The 17,287-nt window shown below is 44.0% G+C and overlaps 1 protein-coding gene across 2 annotated transcripts in view; it reads right to left on the bottom strand.

Annotated features, from left to right (window-relative positions):
• The window catches only part of HS6ST2 (heparan sulfate 6-O-sulfotransferase 2), a 295,195-nt gene that overhangs the window by 275,947 nt on the left and 1,961 nt on the right, over positions 1-17,287 (bottom strand). For both annotated transcript variants that reach the window (XM_040468159.1, XM_040468160.1), the window contains exon 3: positions 17,232-17,287. This exon is cut by the window's right edge and continues 55 nt beyond it. In XM_040468159.1, coding sequence (XP_040324093.1) covers positions 17,232-17,287 — 56 coding nt within the window. The remainder of the gene's footprint in view (positions 1-17,231) is intronic.

The raw sequence follows: 17,287 nt of genomic DNA, 5'->3' as shown, positions 1-17,287 counted from the left end.
TGCCGCCTGAGTGGCTCAGTAGGTTAAAGCCTCTGACTTCCGCTCAGGTTATGATCTCGCGGTTCATGAGTTCAGGCTCGCATTGGGCTCTGTGCTGACAGCTCGGAGACTGGAGCCTGCTTTGGATTCTGTGTCTCCCTGTCTCTCTGCCCCTCCCCTGCTCATGCTCTGTCTCTCTCTGCCTCAAAAATAAATACATAGAAACATTAAATTTTTTTTTAAAAACAAGGTCCAACTATATGTTGTTCACAAGAAACACGCATTACATTCAAAGGTAGAAACAATCTGAACAAAAAAGGAGAAAAAGACATATATCATGGAAACAGGAACCATAAGAAATACGGAATGACCACACTCATATCACAGAAAACTGACTTTAATAAATGTTACTAGACATAAAGAAGGAATTTTTATAATGATTAAAGGAAAAATGCATCAGGAAAACACAACATTCATAAATATACATGCAGTTAACAACAGAGCCTAAAAACACATGAAGCAAAAGCTGAAAGAATTAAAAGAGAAATAGAAAATTCAGTAATAATAGTTGGAGACTTCAATGCCTCAATTTCCATAATGGCTACAACAACTAGAAAAACATCAACAAGGAAACAGAAGTCTTGAGCAATATAATAAACCAAGTCTTAGCTGACGTCTCTAGAACATTCCACCAAGCCAATACAGTCTTCTGAAATGCACATAGACCAATCTCTAGTACAGACCATATGTCAGGCCATACAACACTTGTCAATATATTTTAAAAGACTCAGTCACACAGTGTGTGTTCTCTGACCACAGCGGAATAAAATTATAAATCATTTAAACAGGATTTCTGGGAAATTCATAAATAATGTGGGAATCAAACAATGCACTCCTAAATAAACAATGGTCCAAAGAAGAAAGCACAAGGGAAATTAGAAAATCTTAGAGATAAATTAAAATAAAACAAAACATACCAAAACTTACAGGATGCAACCAAAGCAGTTTTTAGAGAATATTTTATAGCTGCAAATGTAAAAAAAGAGAGAGAAAGAAAGAGAGAGAGATCTCAATCAATAATTTAATTTTCCACCACAAGACACTGGAAAAGAAAAAGCACGCTAAACCCAAAGCAAGCAGAAGAAAAGAAATATTATAGATTGCAGTGGGAATTGAGAGTTGGAAGGAACAGAGAAAATCAATGAAGCCAGAAGTTGGTTCTTTGAAAAGATCAACAAAACTGACAAATCTTAACCTAGACTGACCAAGAAAATGAAAGACTCAATTGCTAAAATCAAGAACGAAAGAGGGGGCATTAAAATCATCCTTTAAAATCATAATGAGGGGTGCCTGACTGGATCAGTTGGTAGAGCACGCAACTCTTGATCTCAGGGTTGTGAGTTCAAGCCCCACGTTGGGTGTAGAGATTACTTAAAAATAAAATATCTTTTTTGATGGACATTTGGGCTCTTTCCATAATTTAGCTATTGTTGAAAGCACTACTATAAACATCGTGGTACATGTGCCCCTATGAATCAGCACTCCTGTATCCCTTGGATAAATTCCTAGTAGTGTTATTGCTGGGTCGTAGGGTAGTTCTATTCTTAATTTTTGAGGAACCTCTACACTGTTTTCCAGGGCAGCTGCACCAGTTTGCATTCCCGCCAACAGTGCAAGAGGGTTCCGGTTTCTCCACATCCTCCGCAGCATCTGTAGTTTCCTGATGGGGGGTGAGGGGGAGGGAAAAATGGGTGATGAGCATTGAGGAGGGCACTTGTTGTGATGAGCACTGGGTGTTATATGTAAGCGATGAACCACGGGAATCTACCCCAAAAACCAAGAGCACACTTTACACACTATATGTTAGCCAATTTGACAACAAATTATATAAATAAATAAATAAATAAATAAATAAATAAATAAATAAATTTTTAAATGGCTGTATATATGAACAAAATAGAATCCATAAATAAACCCATACACTTATGGTCAACTGATTTTCAACAAAGGTACCAAGGCAATTCAATAAAGAAAAAAGTCTTTTCAACAAACAATGGTGGGAAAATTGATAATCTCATAGAGAAGAATAAAGTCAGACCCCCTTACAACATGCACAAAAAATAAGTCAAAATAGCTCATGGAGCTTATCTGAAGAGATAAAACTATAAAACTCTTAGAAGAAAATATAAGGGTAAATCTCTGTGGTCTTAGGTGAGGCATAGCCTTCATAAGGGACAAAACAAAGAACAGTTAAATTGGACTTCATGAAAATTTAAAACTTTTGTGCTTCAATGAACATCATGAAGAGGCTACGGCGATGACTCCATGAAAGAGGAAAATACCTGCAATGCATGTATCTGATGGGAGACTTGAATCTAGACTCTATAAAGAGCACCTAACTCAGTGGCACCTGCCGGGCTCAGTCAGAGGAGTGTGTAATTCTTGATCGGGGTCTTGATTTCAAGTCCCATGTGAGGTAAAGAGATTACTTACATAAAACTTTTTTTTTTTTAAAGGATAGCTAGCTGGATACCAAGGAGAAAAAAAAATTTTTTTAAATGGCAACGGATCTGAATAGACACTTCCCCAAAGAATACATCCGAATGGGCAATACGCACACAAAAAGATGCTCAACATCATAACCTGTCAGGAAAATGCAAATCAAAACCACAATAAGGTGCCCTTTCACACCCATGAAATAGCTGGGGTGAGGGAAGAATGGACAGTGACTGATAATGGATGAAATTTGCTAGTGGCAGTCATAGCACAACTTTATGAATATATTAAAAGCCACTGAACTGCATGCTTTAAAAGGGTGAATATGATGATGCATGAACTATGAACTGTATCAAAATAAGAAAATAATTTTAAAATGTATCAGATTTAAAAGTAGAAGTTAAAATTATAAAACCTTTAGAAAAAAACTCAAGAGAAAGTCTTCAAGATCTAGGGCTAGGCAAAGAATCCTCAAACCTGACACCAAATCATGATCCATAAAGGGGAAAACTGATAGACTGAACCTCATCAAAATCAGAAATTTTGCTCTGTCAAATACCACGTGAAGAAGATGAAAGGCAGGCAATGGACCTAGAGAAAATATGCGCAAACAATGTATCTGACAAAATACTAATATACAGAATATAAAAGTGACACTAAAAACTCAACAGTTAAAGACGAAATAATCCTATCAGAAAATGGGCAAATGGCATGAACAGACATTGCACCAACGCCCAGATGGCAAGTCAGAATGCGAAAGAATGCTGAACATCATCAGCCATCAGGGAAAGGTAAATTAAAACCACAATGAGATGTTACTGCACACCTATCAGAATGGCTAAAATAAAAAAAACAGTGAAAACACCCAATGCTGTAAAGGATAGGGAGAAATTGGGATGCAGCCACACGTTGCTGCTGGGAATGTGAAATGATATATGGCCGTTTCAGAAAAACAGTTTGGTGGTTTCTCATAAAACTAAACACGTAATTACAAAATGACCCAGCAATTGCATTCTTGAGCATTTATCCTAGAGAAATGAACACTGATCATCCCACAGAAGTCTATACACTAATGTTCATCGCAGCTTTATTCATAATAGCCAAAAACTAGAATCAGTCCAGGTGTCCTTCAACAGATCAGTGGTTAAACAAAGTATGGTTCATACTAACCAAGGAAGAATCTTCAGCAATAGAAAAGTACAAACTATTGGTACAAGCAAGATTGGATGAATCTCGAGTGAATTATGCTGAATCATCAGAGCCACCCCAAACTAGCTCTCACCCCAATCCAGCTGGACCATGGTGTCCCAGAATTCCACACTGACAGCCACCAGTGGCCCCAAGACCTAAGTGGTGCTATTGCCGGTCTCTAGGGCCCTAAAGAAGATGTGGGTACAGCTGATTATTCCCAGAGCTAAACCTGGGGGGGTGGGGCTAAGTCATTCAGGGGCAATCTGTCATTTACTTATGGCAATAATTGGGGCGCCTGAGTGGCTCAGTCGGTCACGCGTCCAACTCTTGATTTTGGCTCGGGTAGTGATCTCGTGGTTTGTGGTTTCGGGCCTCGTGTCAGGCTGTGTGTGTGATGGCAGTGCGGGGCCTGCTTGGGATTCTCTGTCCCTCTCTCTCCGCTCCCTCTGTCTCTCGGGGTAGGTAAATAAATAAATAAATAAATAAATAAATAATAATTATGGCAATAATTTATCTTTTGCCCCCAATAGCGTTTCTCTTTCTCACACCCAGTTTTAGCTTCTGACATTTCAGTTGGAACTCCTACCATTTCTTGAATATTTCGACTGGCTTGAAGTTAGGGGAGAACATTTCTTTTCTTCCTTCTAGGTTTCCTGTGCAAAGCCAAACTCTGAGCCCAAGAGCCAAATGATATAGCTGTGCATCCCTCGGGCTTTGTGGCACTCAGATCTCTCCATCTTAGCAGGCTCAATACATACAAGAGCTCCCCTACAATAACCAGAAAGAGCTACATCCCGGGGTCAGACCCCAGCAAACCAGAAGAGCTGGATTTTCATGGTCCCTGGTCTGTCTGCTGTCATCATGGAAGCAAGACCTCTATGACATTCTCTAGAGAAGATATTCCCAGCCAAAGGTCACAGCCTGAGACCCCACACCCTCCCTAGATACTAGAACCACAGACTTCCCACAAGGAATAATCACCATGCTTGAAAAGGAAAACAAAAAAGGACATTCAATGGGGGGCATCGCAAACTTGCCCATTCCAATGCAACCGTATTTTTTAAAAGGCGAGACTGTCCATGTAACTGCTCCCTTCCGTGCTTGCAGCCTTTAACTTGGCATTCTGCTTAACTCTGGAAAATCATGAGCCATTTTCTTAGAAGCGGGGTAGATGAGGTGCCTGCAACACAGGACTCCCTCCTTGAGCTGAGCTGAGCTCACTGGGCTTCACTGAACAGTCTAGCTACGCCATAGATGTACCTTCAGCCTCCCCCGTATCAAAAGCACACCCCCTTCTCGTACAGGAGAAAGTGCTGGAAACCCAAGTGTGATTTCAGTCTCATCCTAATGGATCTCGTGACATCCAGGTCTCTGAGGCCCTTGGTATAATTTTTAAAGGCCATCTGGAATAAATAGAAGTCTCGCTCAAAGCTGCACGTATGCAAATCTCCTCACTTTAAATGGATTCTGTCCTTAAGTGCATACACCAAAAAGCATGGAAGCAATTGGATTAGAAAAGCAAGGTTTTTTTTTTTAACCCCCCTCTAATTGGCATTAAGTCACCAAACATTGTCAAACACATATCACTTGCTTAATTACTTTGTGTGCACATGTGTATATCTTTATAACTTCATAAACATATAAATGAGAGGGAGATATGCAGATTTAATGTACACCCATATGGTGATAAATACAAATGCTGCCAGAAGATTGTAAAATGTTATACTAATGCTGAAATGATATCTTTTTCATCTTTTGATTTGCTTCCAAGTCACAAAGAACAAAGTGAGAGTGGTGGATGCTAAGCATGGATCCTTACCTTCAAGGAGAAATAACGCACAAGCCATTTTGTTCAATAACGCAAAACTATTTTTAAAAATACCTTGCTTCAGGTCCACAGTCACATATTAGAGTAATTGTCTTTCAGTAATCCTATGGTGTGTTTATGCATAAAATCACTTCTACATGTCCATTAAAGTTGGTACTGAAGTGAGTTTTCATAAAAGCCTACTACGCATCATTCACCCCAAAATGCTTCATTCCAACGTTGCTTTCATGAGTTGGAGTTGGCCTATTTCACTCCTAGAACACACTGCACGACCCTCAGCAAAACCAATCACAAAAACACTAAGTATTTTTGCATCTAGTGTATCTGGCTAATAGGCTCTCTTTTTCTACCTTCAGGATGTCGTGCCAGTTAATGTTCCACTTAGGAAAGTCTCGGCTGTAAGTTATCTGCTGAGGTGGCCATCACTCCAAGGTCACCCTGGCCTCTGGTTACACTGGGCATCTTTTTACCATCCTTCAATGCCGTCAACCTAATTTCTTGGCCGCCCGCATTCACGTCTGCCAGGCTGGTAGGCCCAGGCTAATTCACACGTTCTCTTTTCCAAAGCAGCCTCTTCCGAAAGAGAGAGAATGGTCACTCCTATCTTCGTGATGAGCCCCCGGGATAAGAGCAGGCTTAAGGAGTCCTCACTTGGTTTTGAGAGAAAGTATCTTCATTTCACTGGCTTTCATGTTTCAAGACCATGTGAACTGATCTGGCAGAACTCATTCACACTACCCTCCAAAGGCTGTGTCTACACAGGCTAGACACAGGGCAAAAAGTGATGGTCATTTATAGAAACAGGCCACAGTCAGAGCGGTGCAACTGACATTGCTAATGAGGCAACTGCCAACATTCCCGAAGGACTAAGATGCTTTGGCCTCTTACAAATCTTATCAAGTGTGTGCACCATATTTTAAGTCCGCATGGGGCATAAATTAAAATACAGTTAAGGTCCTCATTTTCTTTACCTGAAAATAATCTTTCCTCTAGCATAACTCCTTTCTTTGTTTATTTCCCCTAAAACTGCATTCTTCTCTGTAAATCAGTGTCAAATGCACTTGCAATATCTTGGATATCTACTTATACTTTCTTTATTGTTGGAGATCTAAGTCTTCATTTAAGAAGGGGCATAAAGAGCTGCAGAATTCACCTTTAAAGAGTAATTCTGGGGGCGCCTGGGTGGCGCAGTCGGTTAAGCGTCCGACTTCAGCCAGGTCACGATCTCGCGGTCCGGGAGTTCGAGCCCCGCGTCAGGCTCTGGGCTGATGGCTCAGAGCCTGGAGCCTGTTTCCGATTCTGTGTCTCCCTCTCTCTCTGTCCCTCCCCCGTTCATGCTCTGTCTCTCTCTGTCCCAAAAATAAATAAACGTTGAAAAAAAAATTTAAAAAAAAAAATTAAAAAAAAGAGTAATTCTGATTAAACTTTCTAGAAGATGTTTTGAAAAGATATCAGATAACAAGTCTCGATTTTACTTAGCTTGTACAATAGACATGGCCAAAAAGTGGGTAGAGGCTTCTGGAGATTTGTCTCAAAGTTTTGTGGCCATTAAAACATATGAGACAAGCCAAGTGGCCTAATTCTTTTTAAACTGTCAGCTCCTATATTGACTGGCTGGGTAGCTTTGGGCCCAATTTTCTGTTTTTTCATCTTTAAATGGATTTTTAAAACATCTACCTTAGAGGGTTGTTTTAGGATTAAATGAGAAAAATACACGTTATGCCCCTGGCATAGGGCCTGTCTTAATAGGTACCCAAAAACATCAATAGGGCTCCAGGGAAAATCAGGCCAACCTACCTGGGTCAAACCATCACTTTCCAGCACTTCTCTCTGCCAGTCTTGGAGTTCTACACTCTTGCATGTGAATTAAGAAACCTGATGTGGTCAGTGAAGAACTGGCAATCCTTCCAAATATATCAAGCTACTAGTTCCTTCTCATGCACTCAGAGTCTCATCCCTTGTTCCTGCCTAACTGATTACAACATCCAATGACTAAGCACTGCCTGGTCAGATAGTATGGTCTGTAAGATATTTACTCACTGAAGTTTTTCCAGACTAACTTTACAGCTTAGTATATGGTCTATTTTTACAACTGTTCCATATGTGCTTGAGAAGAATGTGCATTTTTTTAATTGGGTGCAGGTCCATTACACTGAGCTTGTTAACCAAATCTCTGTATCTTTACCCATTTTTTTTTTGTTCGTTTCATCTGTCGATTTCTGAAAGAGACCAGCAGACTTTACAACATCTCCCGAGTGCCCTGTCAGTTTGTGCTTTATATATTTTAAAACAAGGTATCAAGTGCATACAAGTTTAGAATTGCTATCCGGAAAATGGAACTTTTTGCCGTTATTCAGTGATCCCGTATATCCGCAATAAAGGTTTTCATTTAGGGTATTCATCTGATATCAACTGAACTACTTCAGCTTTCTTCTGGTTGGTATTGGCCGAGTGCATCTATTCCAATCCCACCTGTATCCTTATGTTTTAGCTTTGTCTTTTATGCACAGCACGTGGCTGGAGTTCATATTCTCATCCAATGTGATAATCTAGGTCTTTCAACTGGTGAGTTTAGTCAACTTCTATTTATTACATTAACTGAGAAGCTGGCTGCCAAGATCAAAGGACTTTTTTGCAGTATCTCTGAGTTAGTTTCCTGTCTATAACCTGGTCACCCTAGTCAATTTCTAAACCCTCTTTGCGGGCATTCACTCTCCTGTAGGAAGCTAGCAAAAGTCCAATGATATCCATCAGTGAATCGGAGCTGATACTATACTGAAGACTTGTCGCTATTAGTATAGTTACGGGAGAAAGTCAATTAATGCAAGGAATGTAAATCAATGCATTACACATTTCAATTGCCCTATATTCCTTCAGAAAAGTGCATGGAAGTGATTCATTAGAACTAAACTCTTCACAAGAAACAGACCAATTCTCTTAGGCTCACTAGGGCATCTCTGCTGGTAAAATTTAAAAAGCAATCAAACTGAATAAGAAGTCCTTTTTGCAGACATTTACATCGGGGAAGAACATGATTCTTGACAATTCAGAGTAAATGAAGTGCAAATTATTCTCTTATAATATATCCCAGAATTGAAGCTTAAATGGTGACTAAAAAAGAATCCACAGTTTAATCAGAAAAATATATTTATTGGTAATTCCCATGAGCTCCTTTTTGATATATTTATATCATAGGATAACAAGTTCATAACTATTGCTAAGTTATAAATATGGAATTTATGCAGAATTTGCATGTATTGAATTTTATTTTGAATTTGCAAGTGTGCCTACATTTGAATATTTATAATATTCCAGAAAAAGCACAGTAGAATGTGCAAGACAGATTTATTTAGTGTAATGCTCTGAAATGTGTCAAAGTCTTCAACACTGTTCTCAGAGGCAAAATGGCAGAAATAACAAATGGGATGCAATAAGACCAACGGAATAATCTGTGAAGTCCAATACCCAGTGAAACTAGAAATGCTCTTTTGCCAATAAATATTTTACTCAAGTTAGACAAATATTTCTGCAAGCTTACAAAGGCATTGTATGAGAAGACGTATACCATTAATTGGATTCTTCATTATGCTTTAATGGAAAAGAGAACATTCCCACCCGTACCTTTTTTTTTTCTAAACTCAGTGACTAAATATCTTCTTTTATCTGTCTTCAAATGTCGATATTGGCTTTTCAGCTGTGAAGCACATTCTTTCCACTGTCAAAATAACTGGTACCTAGAATGGCGTTTCGGTGGAGTTTCAACAGTTTAAGATTATGCACCTCACTGTATATAGTAGCATCTCAGATACCCGGAGCAGCTGAGGAATGAAGTGGTCTAATCAACTTAATTCAGAATTCCTAAATTTCACTTCTAAGTATATTAGTTAATTTGTAAGTAATTTAATTTCTATTTAACTGGGGGCAATGCTCTTATGAAGGAAAACTGCTCTGTGAGCAGGCTGTCCCAGCAAAGAGGACTCCCTTCCTTTCTTGGATGAGGACAACATGAGCACTAACTGACCGAAGCTCTCAGTTGTCGATGTTTGGAACGATAGCCCTTCACCAGCCCCAGGACTGGACTCTTTGAGCCAGACCATTAGCTCTGGCATCAGCTGACCTGGAAAGAGGCTCATGAAGATTCAGAGTCTAGGTTATCTTGGGTGGCTCTGGCTGAGCCGAACAAGTCTTATTATTTCCAGTTGTGTACCACTATTAATTTCCTGTTCCATTTAACTTTTATTTTTTTAACGTTTATTTACTTATTTTTTTTAATTTTTTTTTCAACGTTTATTTATTTTTTGGGGGACAGAGGGAGACAGAGCATGAACGGGGGGAGGGGCAGAGAGAGAGGGAGACACAGAATCGGAAACAGGCTCCAGGCTCCGAGCCATCAGCCCAGAGCCTGACGCGGGGCTCGAACTCACGGACCGTGAGATCGTGACCTGGCTGAAGTCGGACGCTTAACCGACTGCGCCATCCAGGCGCCCCTATTTACTTATTTTGAGAGAGGGAGAAAGAGACCAAACAGGGAAGGGGAAGAAAGATGGGGAAGGAGAGAGAAAGAGAATCCCAAGCAAGCCCCATGCTCAACATGGAGCCTTACGCAAGGCTCGATCCCCAACCCTGGAATCATGACCTGAGCCAAAATCAAGAGTCAGACACTTAACCGACTGATCCACCCAGGGGCCCTTCCATTTAACTTTTAAACAGAGAAACAACAAGAGCAATCCATTCAAATATCTCCATACGGTACTGAGTGTAAGAGTTCCATGGTGTCTTTAGCATATGATAACAGCCACTCATCAAAAAAAATCAACTGAGCGGATTCCTCACCTCTGCCTTCCAGTCTGAGAGTTTATTTAGCTGAAACTGCTTTCCTCATTAAGAACTCCCCGGATATCAAGAGGCTAATGAAATAGCCAGCCACGATCTTCAGGAGCCAAAAGGTTGACATGAGTATAATTTACCACAGCCAAAATAAAACATCATTTTTAAAATTGTTAATGTTTACTTTTATTATAAAAGTAATGCATACTCATAAAGGAAGTGCAAAACCTTCAGAGAAGCAGAGTAAGAATAAGTCACTAATGGATCTACTAATATCCTGGTATTTTTCTTTCAATCTTTGTCTTTTACGCTTAGATTCAGAGGGATGGGAAGATGTTTTCTCTCTCTCTCTCTCTCTCTCTCTCTCTCTCTCTCTCTCTCTCCCACTCTCTCTCCCTCCCTCTCCCGCTCTCCACTCCCTCTCTCTAACATAGCTGTAGTTAAATGGGTCCATAATTGTCTATCTCTTGTTCCCTTAGCTTTAAATCACTAGCAATTTTCCATACTCTATGAAAGGACATTTAAATGATTTTGTAATAATCCTCCAAGTGGATGCACTGAGATTCCTTGAGCCATTCTCCTCTATGTGGATGTCCAGATTTTTCCAATTTGTTGCACTTATAAAGAACTCCAGTGTACCATTATATCACGTTATACTTCCCCCGCCCGCGGTATTTCTCAACAATTTTAAGCCATTAAGTGTTGGTTTCATATCTGTCTTTCCCACTCCATGCACATCTGCCCGGTTCCTGACAGTGCCCCCCACACATAGCACAGTGATAGGGGGACTCTCAATAAATATTTATTGAATTAAAAAGTGAATAAGTAAATAAGTGAGTGAATGAATGAAAAATGTGTGCAGGACTACGGCTCTCAGAAAAATCCCAGAAAAGAAATTATAGGTCAAACAAATAAATATTTTTAATGTTCTCTGTTTATATTATCTAATTTATTTCCAATAGAATCATTCGAATTTACACGCCCACTTACAACGTGTGAGAATTAGGATATTTACCACACCCTTGTGGGACTAAACAGTGTTTCCATGTCTGTAAACTAGCTGTGGTTCCCGTGCTGTAAATTGTCGGGTCATATTCTTTGTTTTTCTAATCAATTCGTAGGAGTCCTTTATACAGAAAAGATGTCATCTTTTTGTCAGTTTTATTTGTTGTGCATATTTTCATCAGTCTGACATATGCCTTTCCATTTTGGATACTTTTTGACAGATGAACAGTTCTCGTTTTTATGTAATCATAACTGTCTATCTTTTCCTCTATTCAAACATCCTTCTCCTTGGCTGAGAGCCCCACATGTGAATTGCAGCTATCATTTAAATAATAATGCCAATTGTGAAATCAGATTAACTGGGTTCACAGACTCCCACCTACACAACTAAGCCCTAATCTGCCCCATAGTGGTTTGCCCTTCCCTATAAGCCCTGGCCACTAGACATCTAGGCCACATAGACCAGTCACAGCTCTTCAGTATAGCGCCCTCCAACCCAAACTAGATGCCCTCCTCAAGCTCTGCGATTTGACCCCTGGTGCTACCTCCACTCCAGACATCGAGAAGATGCATCCAGCAGGACTCCACCCTTCATGTCCTTTTGTGTTTTTTACATTCCTTCCACCCAAGTGCTTCTCCTCGTCACTGGGGTTCAGCTTCCTCACTACCATTCCAGGACGTCAACAATGAGGCCTCCCCCACCCACCTCCTTCACCCTTCCCCGACTGTGACCTTCTCGGTTCCGGCCAGCCCTGGCTAGGTGAGGCTGCCGAACCTGATGATGCCAGAAGGATGCCATGCCCACCCACAATGCTTCTTTTCTTCTAAATACAACCCACTCATTTCCAGACGCCTTCCTGAATACGTCTCTCCTGTTTCGGGCCTGTTCCTCATTACTCAGGAAGGAATGGGCCTGAGAAAGCGTCTTGGTTAAACCTCCCATTCTACGGGGGTGGGGGGGGGGTGGACCTGCTCCAAATGACAAGCCCTCCCCCACCTCACCCCCAACTTTGACCTGTCTGTACTACATAGTTCTGCACTTTACCCTCTAATCTTTACGGACTTGTGGCTAAAGATGGTGACCTTGGCTTTTCAGCTTTTGTATTGGCTCTAATTTCCCCCAACTGCTAGCACTGTGCAGAGGTCATGATACTTCACAGTTTGCTGATTAGACATAACTTTCACATAAACGGATGGACTTTTCTCCACGTTTTGCTATATTCCTGTGAAGGTGTGCCATTTTAAAGACATTCCAGATATTCAAATCGTTTCCAAACAAAATCCCCCTCCTTTATTAAATGTCTAAACTCCCAAATTATTTCGTTCTATTGTAAGCTCTGTGACAGTAAGAATGACGTGCCTTCCCTGGAAGATAATAGGCAGTTTCACAAAATTTTGCGTAATGAATAACGATGGAAAAGATGACTAATCGTTCGTGTCACCTCCCACTACCGAAGTTGACGACAGGTATCTGTAAAAGGCAAAGCGCTAACATTCTTCTTGCCACATGGCACCACTGATCGAAAATTACGGTTAAGAAATGCTCACCCCGAAGAGCCCTTTTTTTACCCTGAGGAGGGAAGAGTTTTGTTGGGACTCCGACAACATGACTGCCGTCCACGCCACGACACGTGTGATACCGAGCTTCTCCCTTTCTCCTGCGAAGGAGGTGGGAGGCTCTGACAGGTCTTTTCAAAGGCAGCTGAAGAAATGCATGCTCGCCCCCTCGCCCCATACCTGGCACCCGAAGGCCCCGCATGTCATCCCGCCTCACCGCAGGATCCAGAACGGGAAGGAGTGGGAGCCTGGGCACGTGAGGCATGAGTAGGCACAGGCACCACGGAGCTCTTGCTAAGACGCGGCTCTTCCCAAACAGAGCCACCTTTTTGAAGGAAACGGAAAGCGAAAGAAAGCTTTTCTCCCTGTAAGTGCCTCTCAGTCTTCTGTCAGTGATGCCCTACTGGATTTTAGATGACGGTTCATTACTCTTCCATACGGTCCCTGCAAGATTCAGAGACACTAGAAGTCGAGGATGCAAGAGGAAAATCGCGATCGGATTCTTTGACTTGCACTAGCCACAGCGTCTGATCTGTGCCCCTGCACCCTCCCGCCGCCCCGTGTGTGCCAGCCGGCACGGTACCTGGCAGAGAAAAATGAGGCCAGTGCACGTTCCCTGTGCCCAGTTCTGAATTCCTCCCACAGACTAAGTGGTGCACTGGAGTTGGCTACAGACAGAGGGGATTTGGCCTGAGAAGGCCTGCAGAATTCGGGAGTCTTAACAGCTGGGAAGCAAGAATGCTCTGATACATTTTCAAAAAAAAAAAAAAAAAAAGGTCTTAGAAATTCTACAATGAGCGGGACCCTTCTCTGACCCCAAACAACATATTGGCAGACAGATGCATGAAATGCAATTTCTAGTCGTTTCTTTTTGTTTCTTTTTTTCTTTTTGAGAACTATTATTCTCAATAAACAACTTGAGCCTTTTGCCAGCCACGCATTCTCTTTGTCCTCGCCAGGCAACGTGCTCACAGCCGTTCCCATATCACGCAAGCACCCTGCCATCCGCCGAGGCAGGGAAGCACAGCACAAGTGGCAGTGGGAGCCAGATTCAGGGTCTTGGCCGGCAGGCACGATGGCCCCTCCCCCCTCCCCACCCCCTTAATGTGGATAGATGGTTGCGAGTCAGAAAGTGGCCCTCCTTGCTGCTGAGCTAAAAGCCTCAGGGAGCTACAAATCTGTTCTCCCAATGGGTGTGGCGACCCTGCTCCAATCACTCGTCCAAACTCACACATGTAACATTACTGAAAATGGCGATGATGTCGGTGATAACGGTATCGGTTACCATCTATCCAGCGTTCACTCCGTGGGCATAACTAACATGAAGTCCCTCACCGTGTTTGCGCCAATCCCCTGCTCATCAAGACACGGCCAACAGAGCAGGCAGAATTGGAAGAAGATTCTCACTGTGCCACTAAAGAGCTCGATGACCTTGGGAAAGTCCTTCACCCGCTTTGGCTTCACGTTCATCTGACAAACGGGGATACTTTTGCCCACTCTGCCCCCTTCCCAAAGACACTGCAAGTTTACAGTGACATGCCAGAGATTAAGGGATGTGAAAGGTCCATCAGAGTGGAACGCACTCTCCATACGTGAGGCTTGGACAGGCCCCGGTCCAAGGTCACACAGCTGGTTCGTGGCGGGCCTGAAGCTGAAGCCCAGGTGTCGGGACTCCCAGGCCAAACAGACAGAGCTGCTGTTCTCCTCAGTTCAGGGGAGCACAGAGACCAGCAGCTGGCACAGAAGAGCACTCCACACAGGAAGTCCTCATGGCTGACTCTCATCTCCTGAGACCAGCTCTTCACCCCCACGCGTCACTGCTGCCCGTGTGTAAATTTTCATCACACACACACACACACACACACACACACACACACTCTCACTCACACACTTACTCATACCTTCCCTCTTGGAGATTATCAGAACTCACTGAACTGGTCCTGAAGGCAGGGATGTATCAACACCTTGGGAAATGCTGGAACCCTCGAGCTATCCCTATTCTTTAAGATGAAGATTTCTGGAGGTGGGTAGGAATCAATGAAGTAGAAAGGTGCCCTTGGGGTAGCACTGTGTTTCTCTAACAAATTTTATTTAATTTGTGCAAATATTGTGAGAGCCAATAACTCTCTTTAAAAAGTGGTTCCTCTTTAATTAGACTAGATGGCACTGTGGTATCACCCTTTCTACGACCAAGAAAATCTCATTTCATTCAGATAATTTTGCTTCGATTTGGGACAATCCCAGAGGGTGAACCCTCCCCTTGAGGGGTCTGGTTATCTTACGGAAAACTTCTGAAGGAAAATTTCTGAAGGGATCTGCCAGAGGACAGTGACTACCAAAAAAAAGATATAATCCGGACCACATCTGAAAGGTGCGCTTAGAGATCATGTCACAACCTGACCTACATGTCCAAAAGGATTTCAAAAGGCACATGTGCCCCGTGGAGCTCTAGACAGAACCATGACTTCCATAGTGGCCAAGACCTCATTTCTACTTCTCAGGATATAGTCATGGCTGTGGGATTCTATTTTTGCTCTAAAGAGCTTTTTTTTTTTTTTTAAATATCACCACCCCTCACTACACCTACAAGCTCCACCAGCAAGTGAGATTATTTTCGATATTGCCAAATTGTTTGGGATCTTCTTGAACACCAGAATCCTATGGTGGCAATGACTTACACAACTCCCACAATGGACTGAGGTGACAACCTTCCTGGAGCCAAGGTTTGCTTAGGATTGAAAAACAAAACAAAACAAAACAAAAAAACATCTCTTAGGCCTGTTAAGGCAGTGAAAGTTCAACGAATTCTGCCAGAATCCCAGCATTCAAGAAAAGACACTGTAGCCTGAGGGAAGGGAGAATGAACCGGGGTGAGGTCTCTTCAAAATTCAATGGTGACCAGAAAGTCAGAGGGCTCCATTTGCCTGCATCTAGAAAAAAGAAACTGCACTGGCTGTTGCATTGCAAGAGCTGTCTGCAAAGCACCTACTTGGAGTACCCTGCCTGGGGGGTTGGGGAGGCAGGAGTGGGAGCTGGGAGCCTCCCAGGTACACAGCTAATGTAAACAGCAGCCTGGAGTGCCCACCCCCACCCGTGATGCCTGATGGGGAAGCAGAGAGCACAGCCTTGTCCCCGCTTGCCCAAAGACCCCATCCAGGGCCCCCCTGGCAACTAGACTCACCCAGTCCAGTCCCTGGGCTCCCTGCCCCAGCCCAGATCTGTTTTGGGGACAGTGGCAGAATGGGACCCCTGGCCAGAGCAACTCCAGCCCAACCTGCCCTTCTTCCTCTCCCGCTTTTATGGCACTCCATGACCTCCAGCAACTGGGCATTGCGGCTGGATGGAGGAAAATGTCCTAGCTTCAAAAGCAACTGGCTACAGACTTCATAAATCACCTTTTTCCGCATCAGCCCCGGGTTCCCAGCACGTGGGCTGCCGGCCCCCCACGCTGGGGCTCGGGATCTGTACATCGGGAGGGGTTTCTCAAGACTGAACCCCACATGGGGCCAGGGAAGAGTCCCAGCTCGCCCTTTGGCACGCACGGTGCCCCCTCACTCTCAAAGCGCTGCGGGTGCCTCCAGTGCAGCCAGTAGCGAGGGGCGCAACCTGGGTACCACCAGCCCTCCCCGGTGTCCCCGGACAGCGGCAGAGGGTCACCCAATCGCCCAGGAAGAGCAGAGCCAGAGGAGACAAAGGAGGAGAGTGGCCGAAGTCAAGCAAAATGAGAAAAACCAGAAAGAGTAAAAGAGAAAGAACGAGCAGCAAAGTGAGGACGAGGGAAAGTGCAAGAGCCAGGGCCAGGAGCCGACGAGATCAGGAGCAAGAGAAAGAAGGGCAAATAGAGGAAGTGAGAGAAGCAGTGGGGGAGAATGCGGAGCGGGAAAAGGACGAGAGGGCAGAAAGGAGGCTTTGGGACTGGGGCGCAGAGAAAAGAAGAGAAAGAAGAGGAGGGACTCAGGGACGCCACACACAGAGACCGGTTCTTCCCGGCGCTCCGGTGCGGAGTCCGCGTGCGGTACCCTGTCCCGGCGGCGGCCGAGGGGCGCTCGTGAGGGGTCTCCCGGCCGCTTACCCCGCACGCCCTCCGGGCCACGGAGCAGGCCAACCCGCCCACAGACCGACTAGCCGTCCCGAGCCGCAGCGGGCAGGCTTTCTGCGGCCGCCACGACGCCGCGAGCGTGCGCGCCAAGGAGTCTGGCGCCCGCCCAGCCCGGCGCACCCGCCCGGCCCCCGAGGTGCGCACAGGGGCGCCGGCAGCGGTCAGCAGCGCGTCCCCGCCCTCCGCCCGCCGGGGCCCACGTCCGCTCCCGCGCTCCAGTGGCCTGCTCGGCCGCGGGCGCGCACTCACCTGGACGGTCGCAGTCTGGCGTCGCGCTTGCCGTCCACCACGGCGGGCACGCAGCT

The sequence above is a fragment of the Herpailurus yagouaroundi genome, unplaced genomic scaffold, assembly GCF_014898765.1.
Source record: "Herpailurus yagouaroundi ecotype Mexico unplaced genomic scaffold, PumYag 67681, whole genome shotgun sequence".
Classification (NCBI taxonomy): domain Eukaryota; kingdom Metazoa; phylum Chordata; class Mammalia; order Carnivora; family Felidae; genus Herpailurus; species Herpailurus yagouaroundi.
The sequence above is the reverse complement of the archived record's forward strand: the minus strand, read 5'-3'. Positions and strand labels throughout refer to the sequence as shown.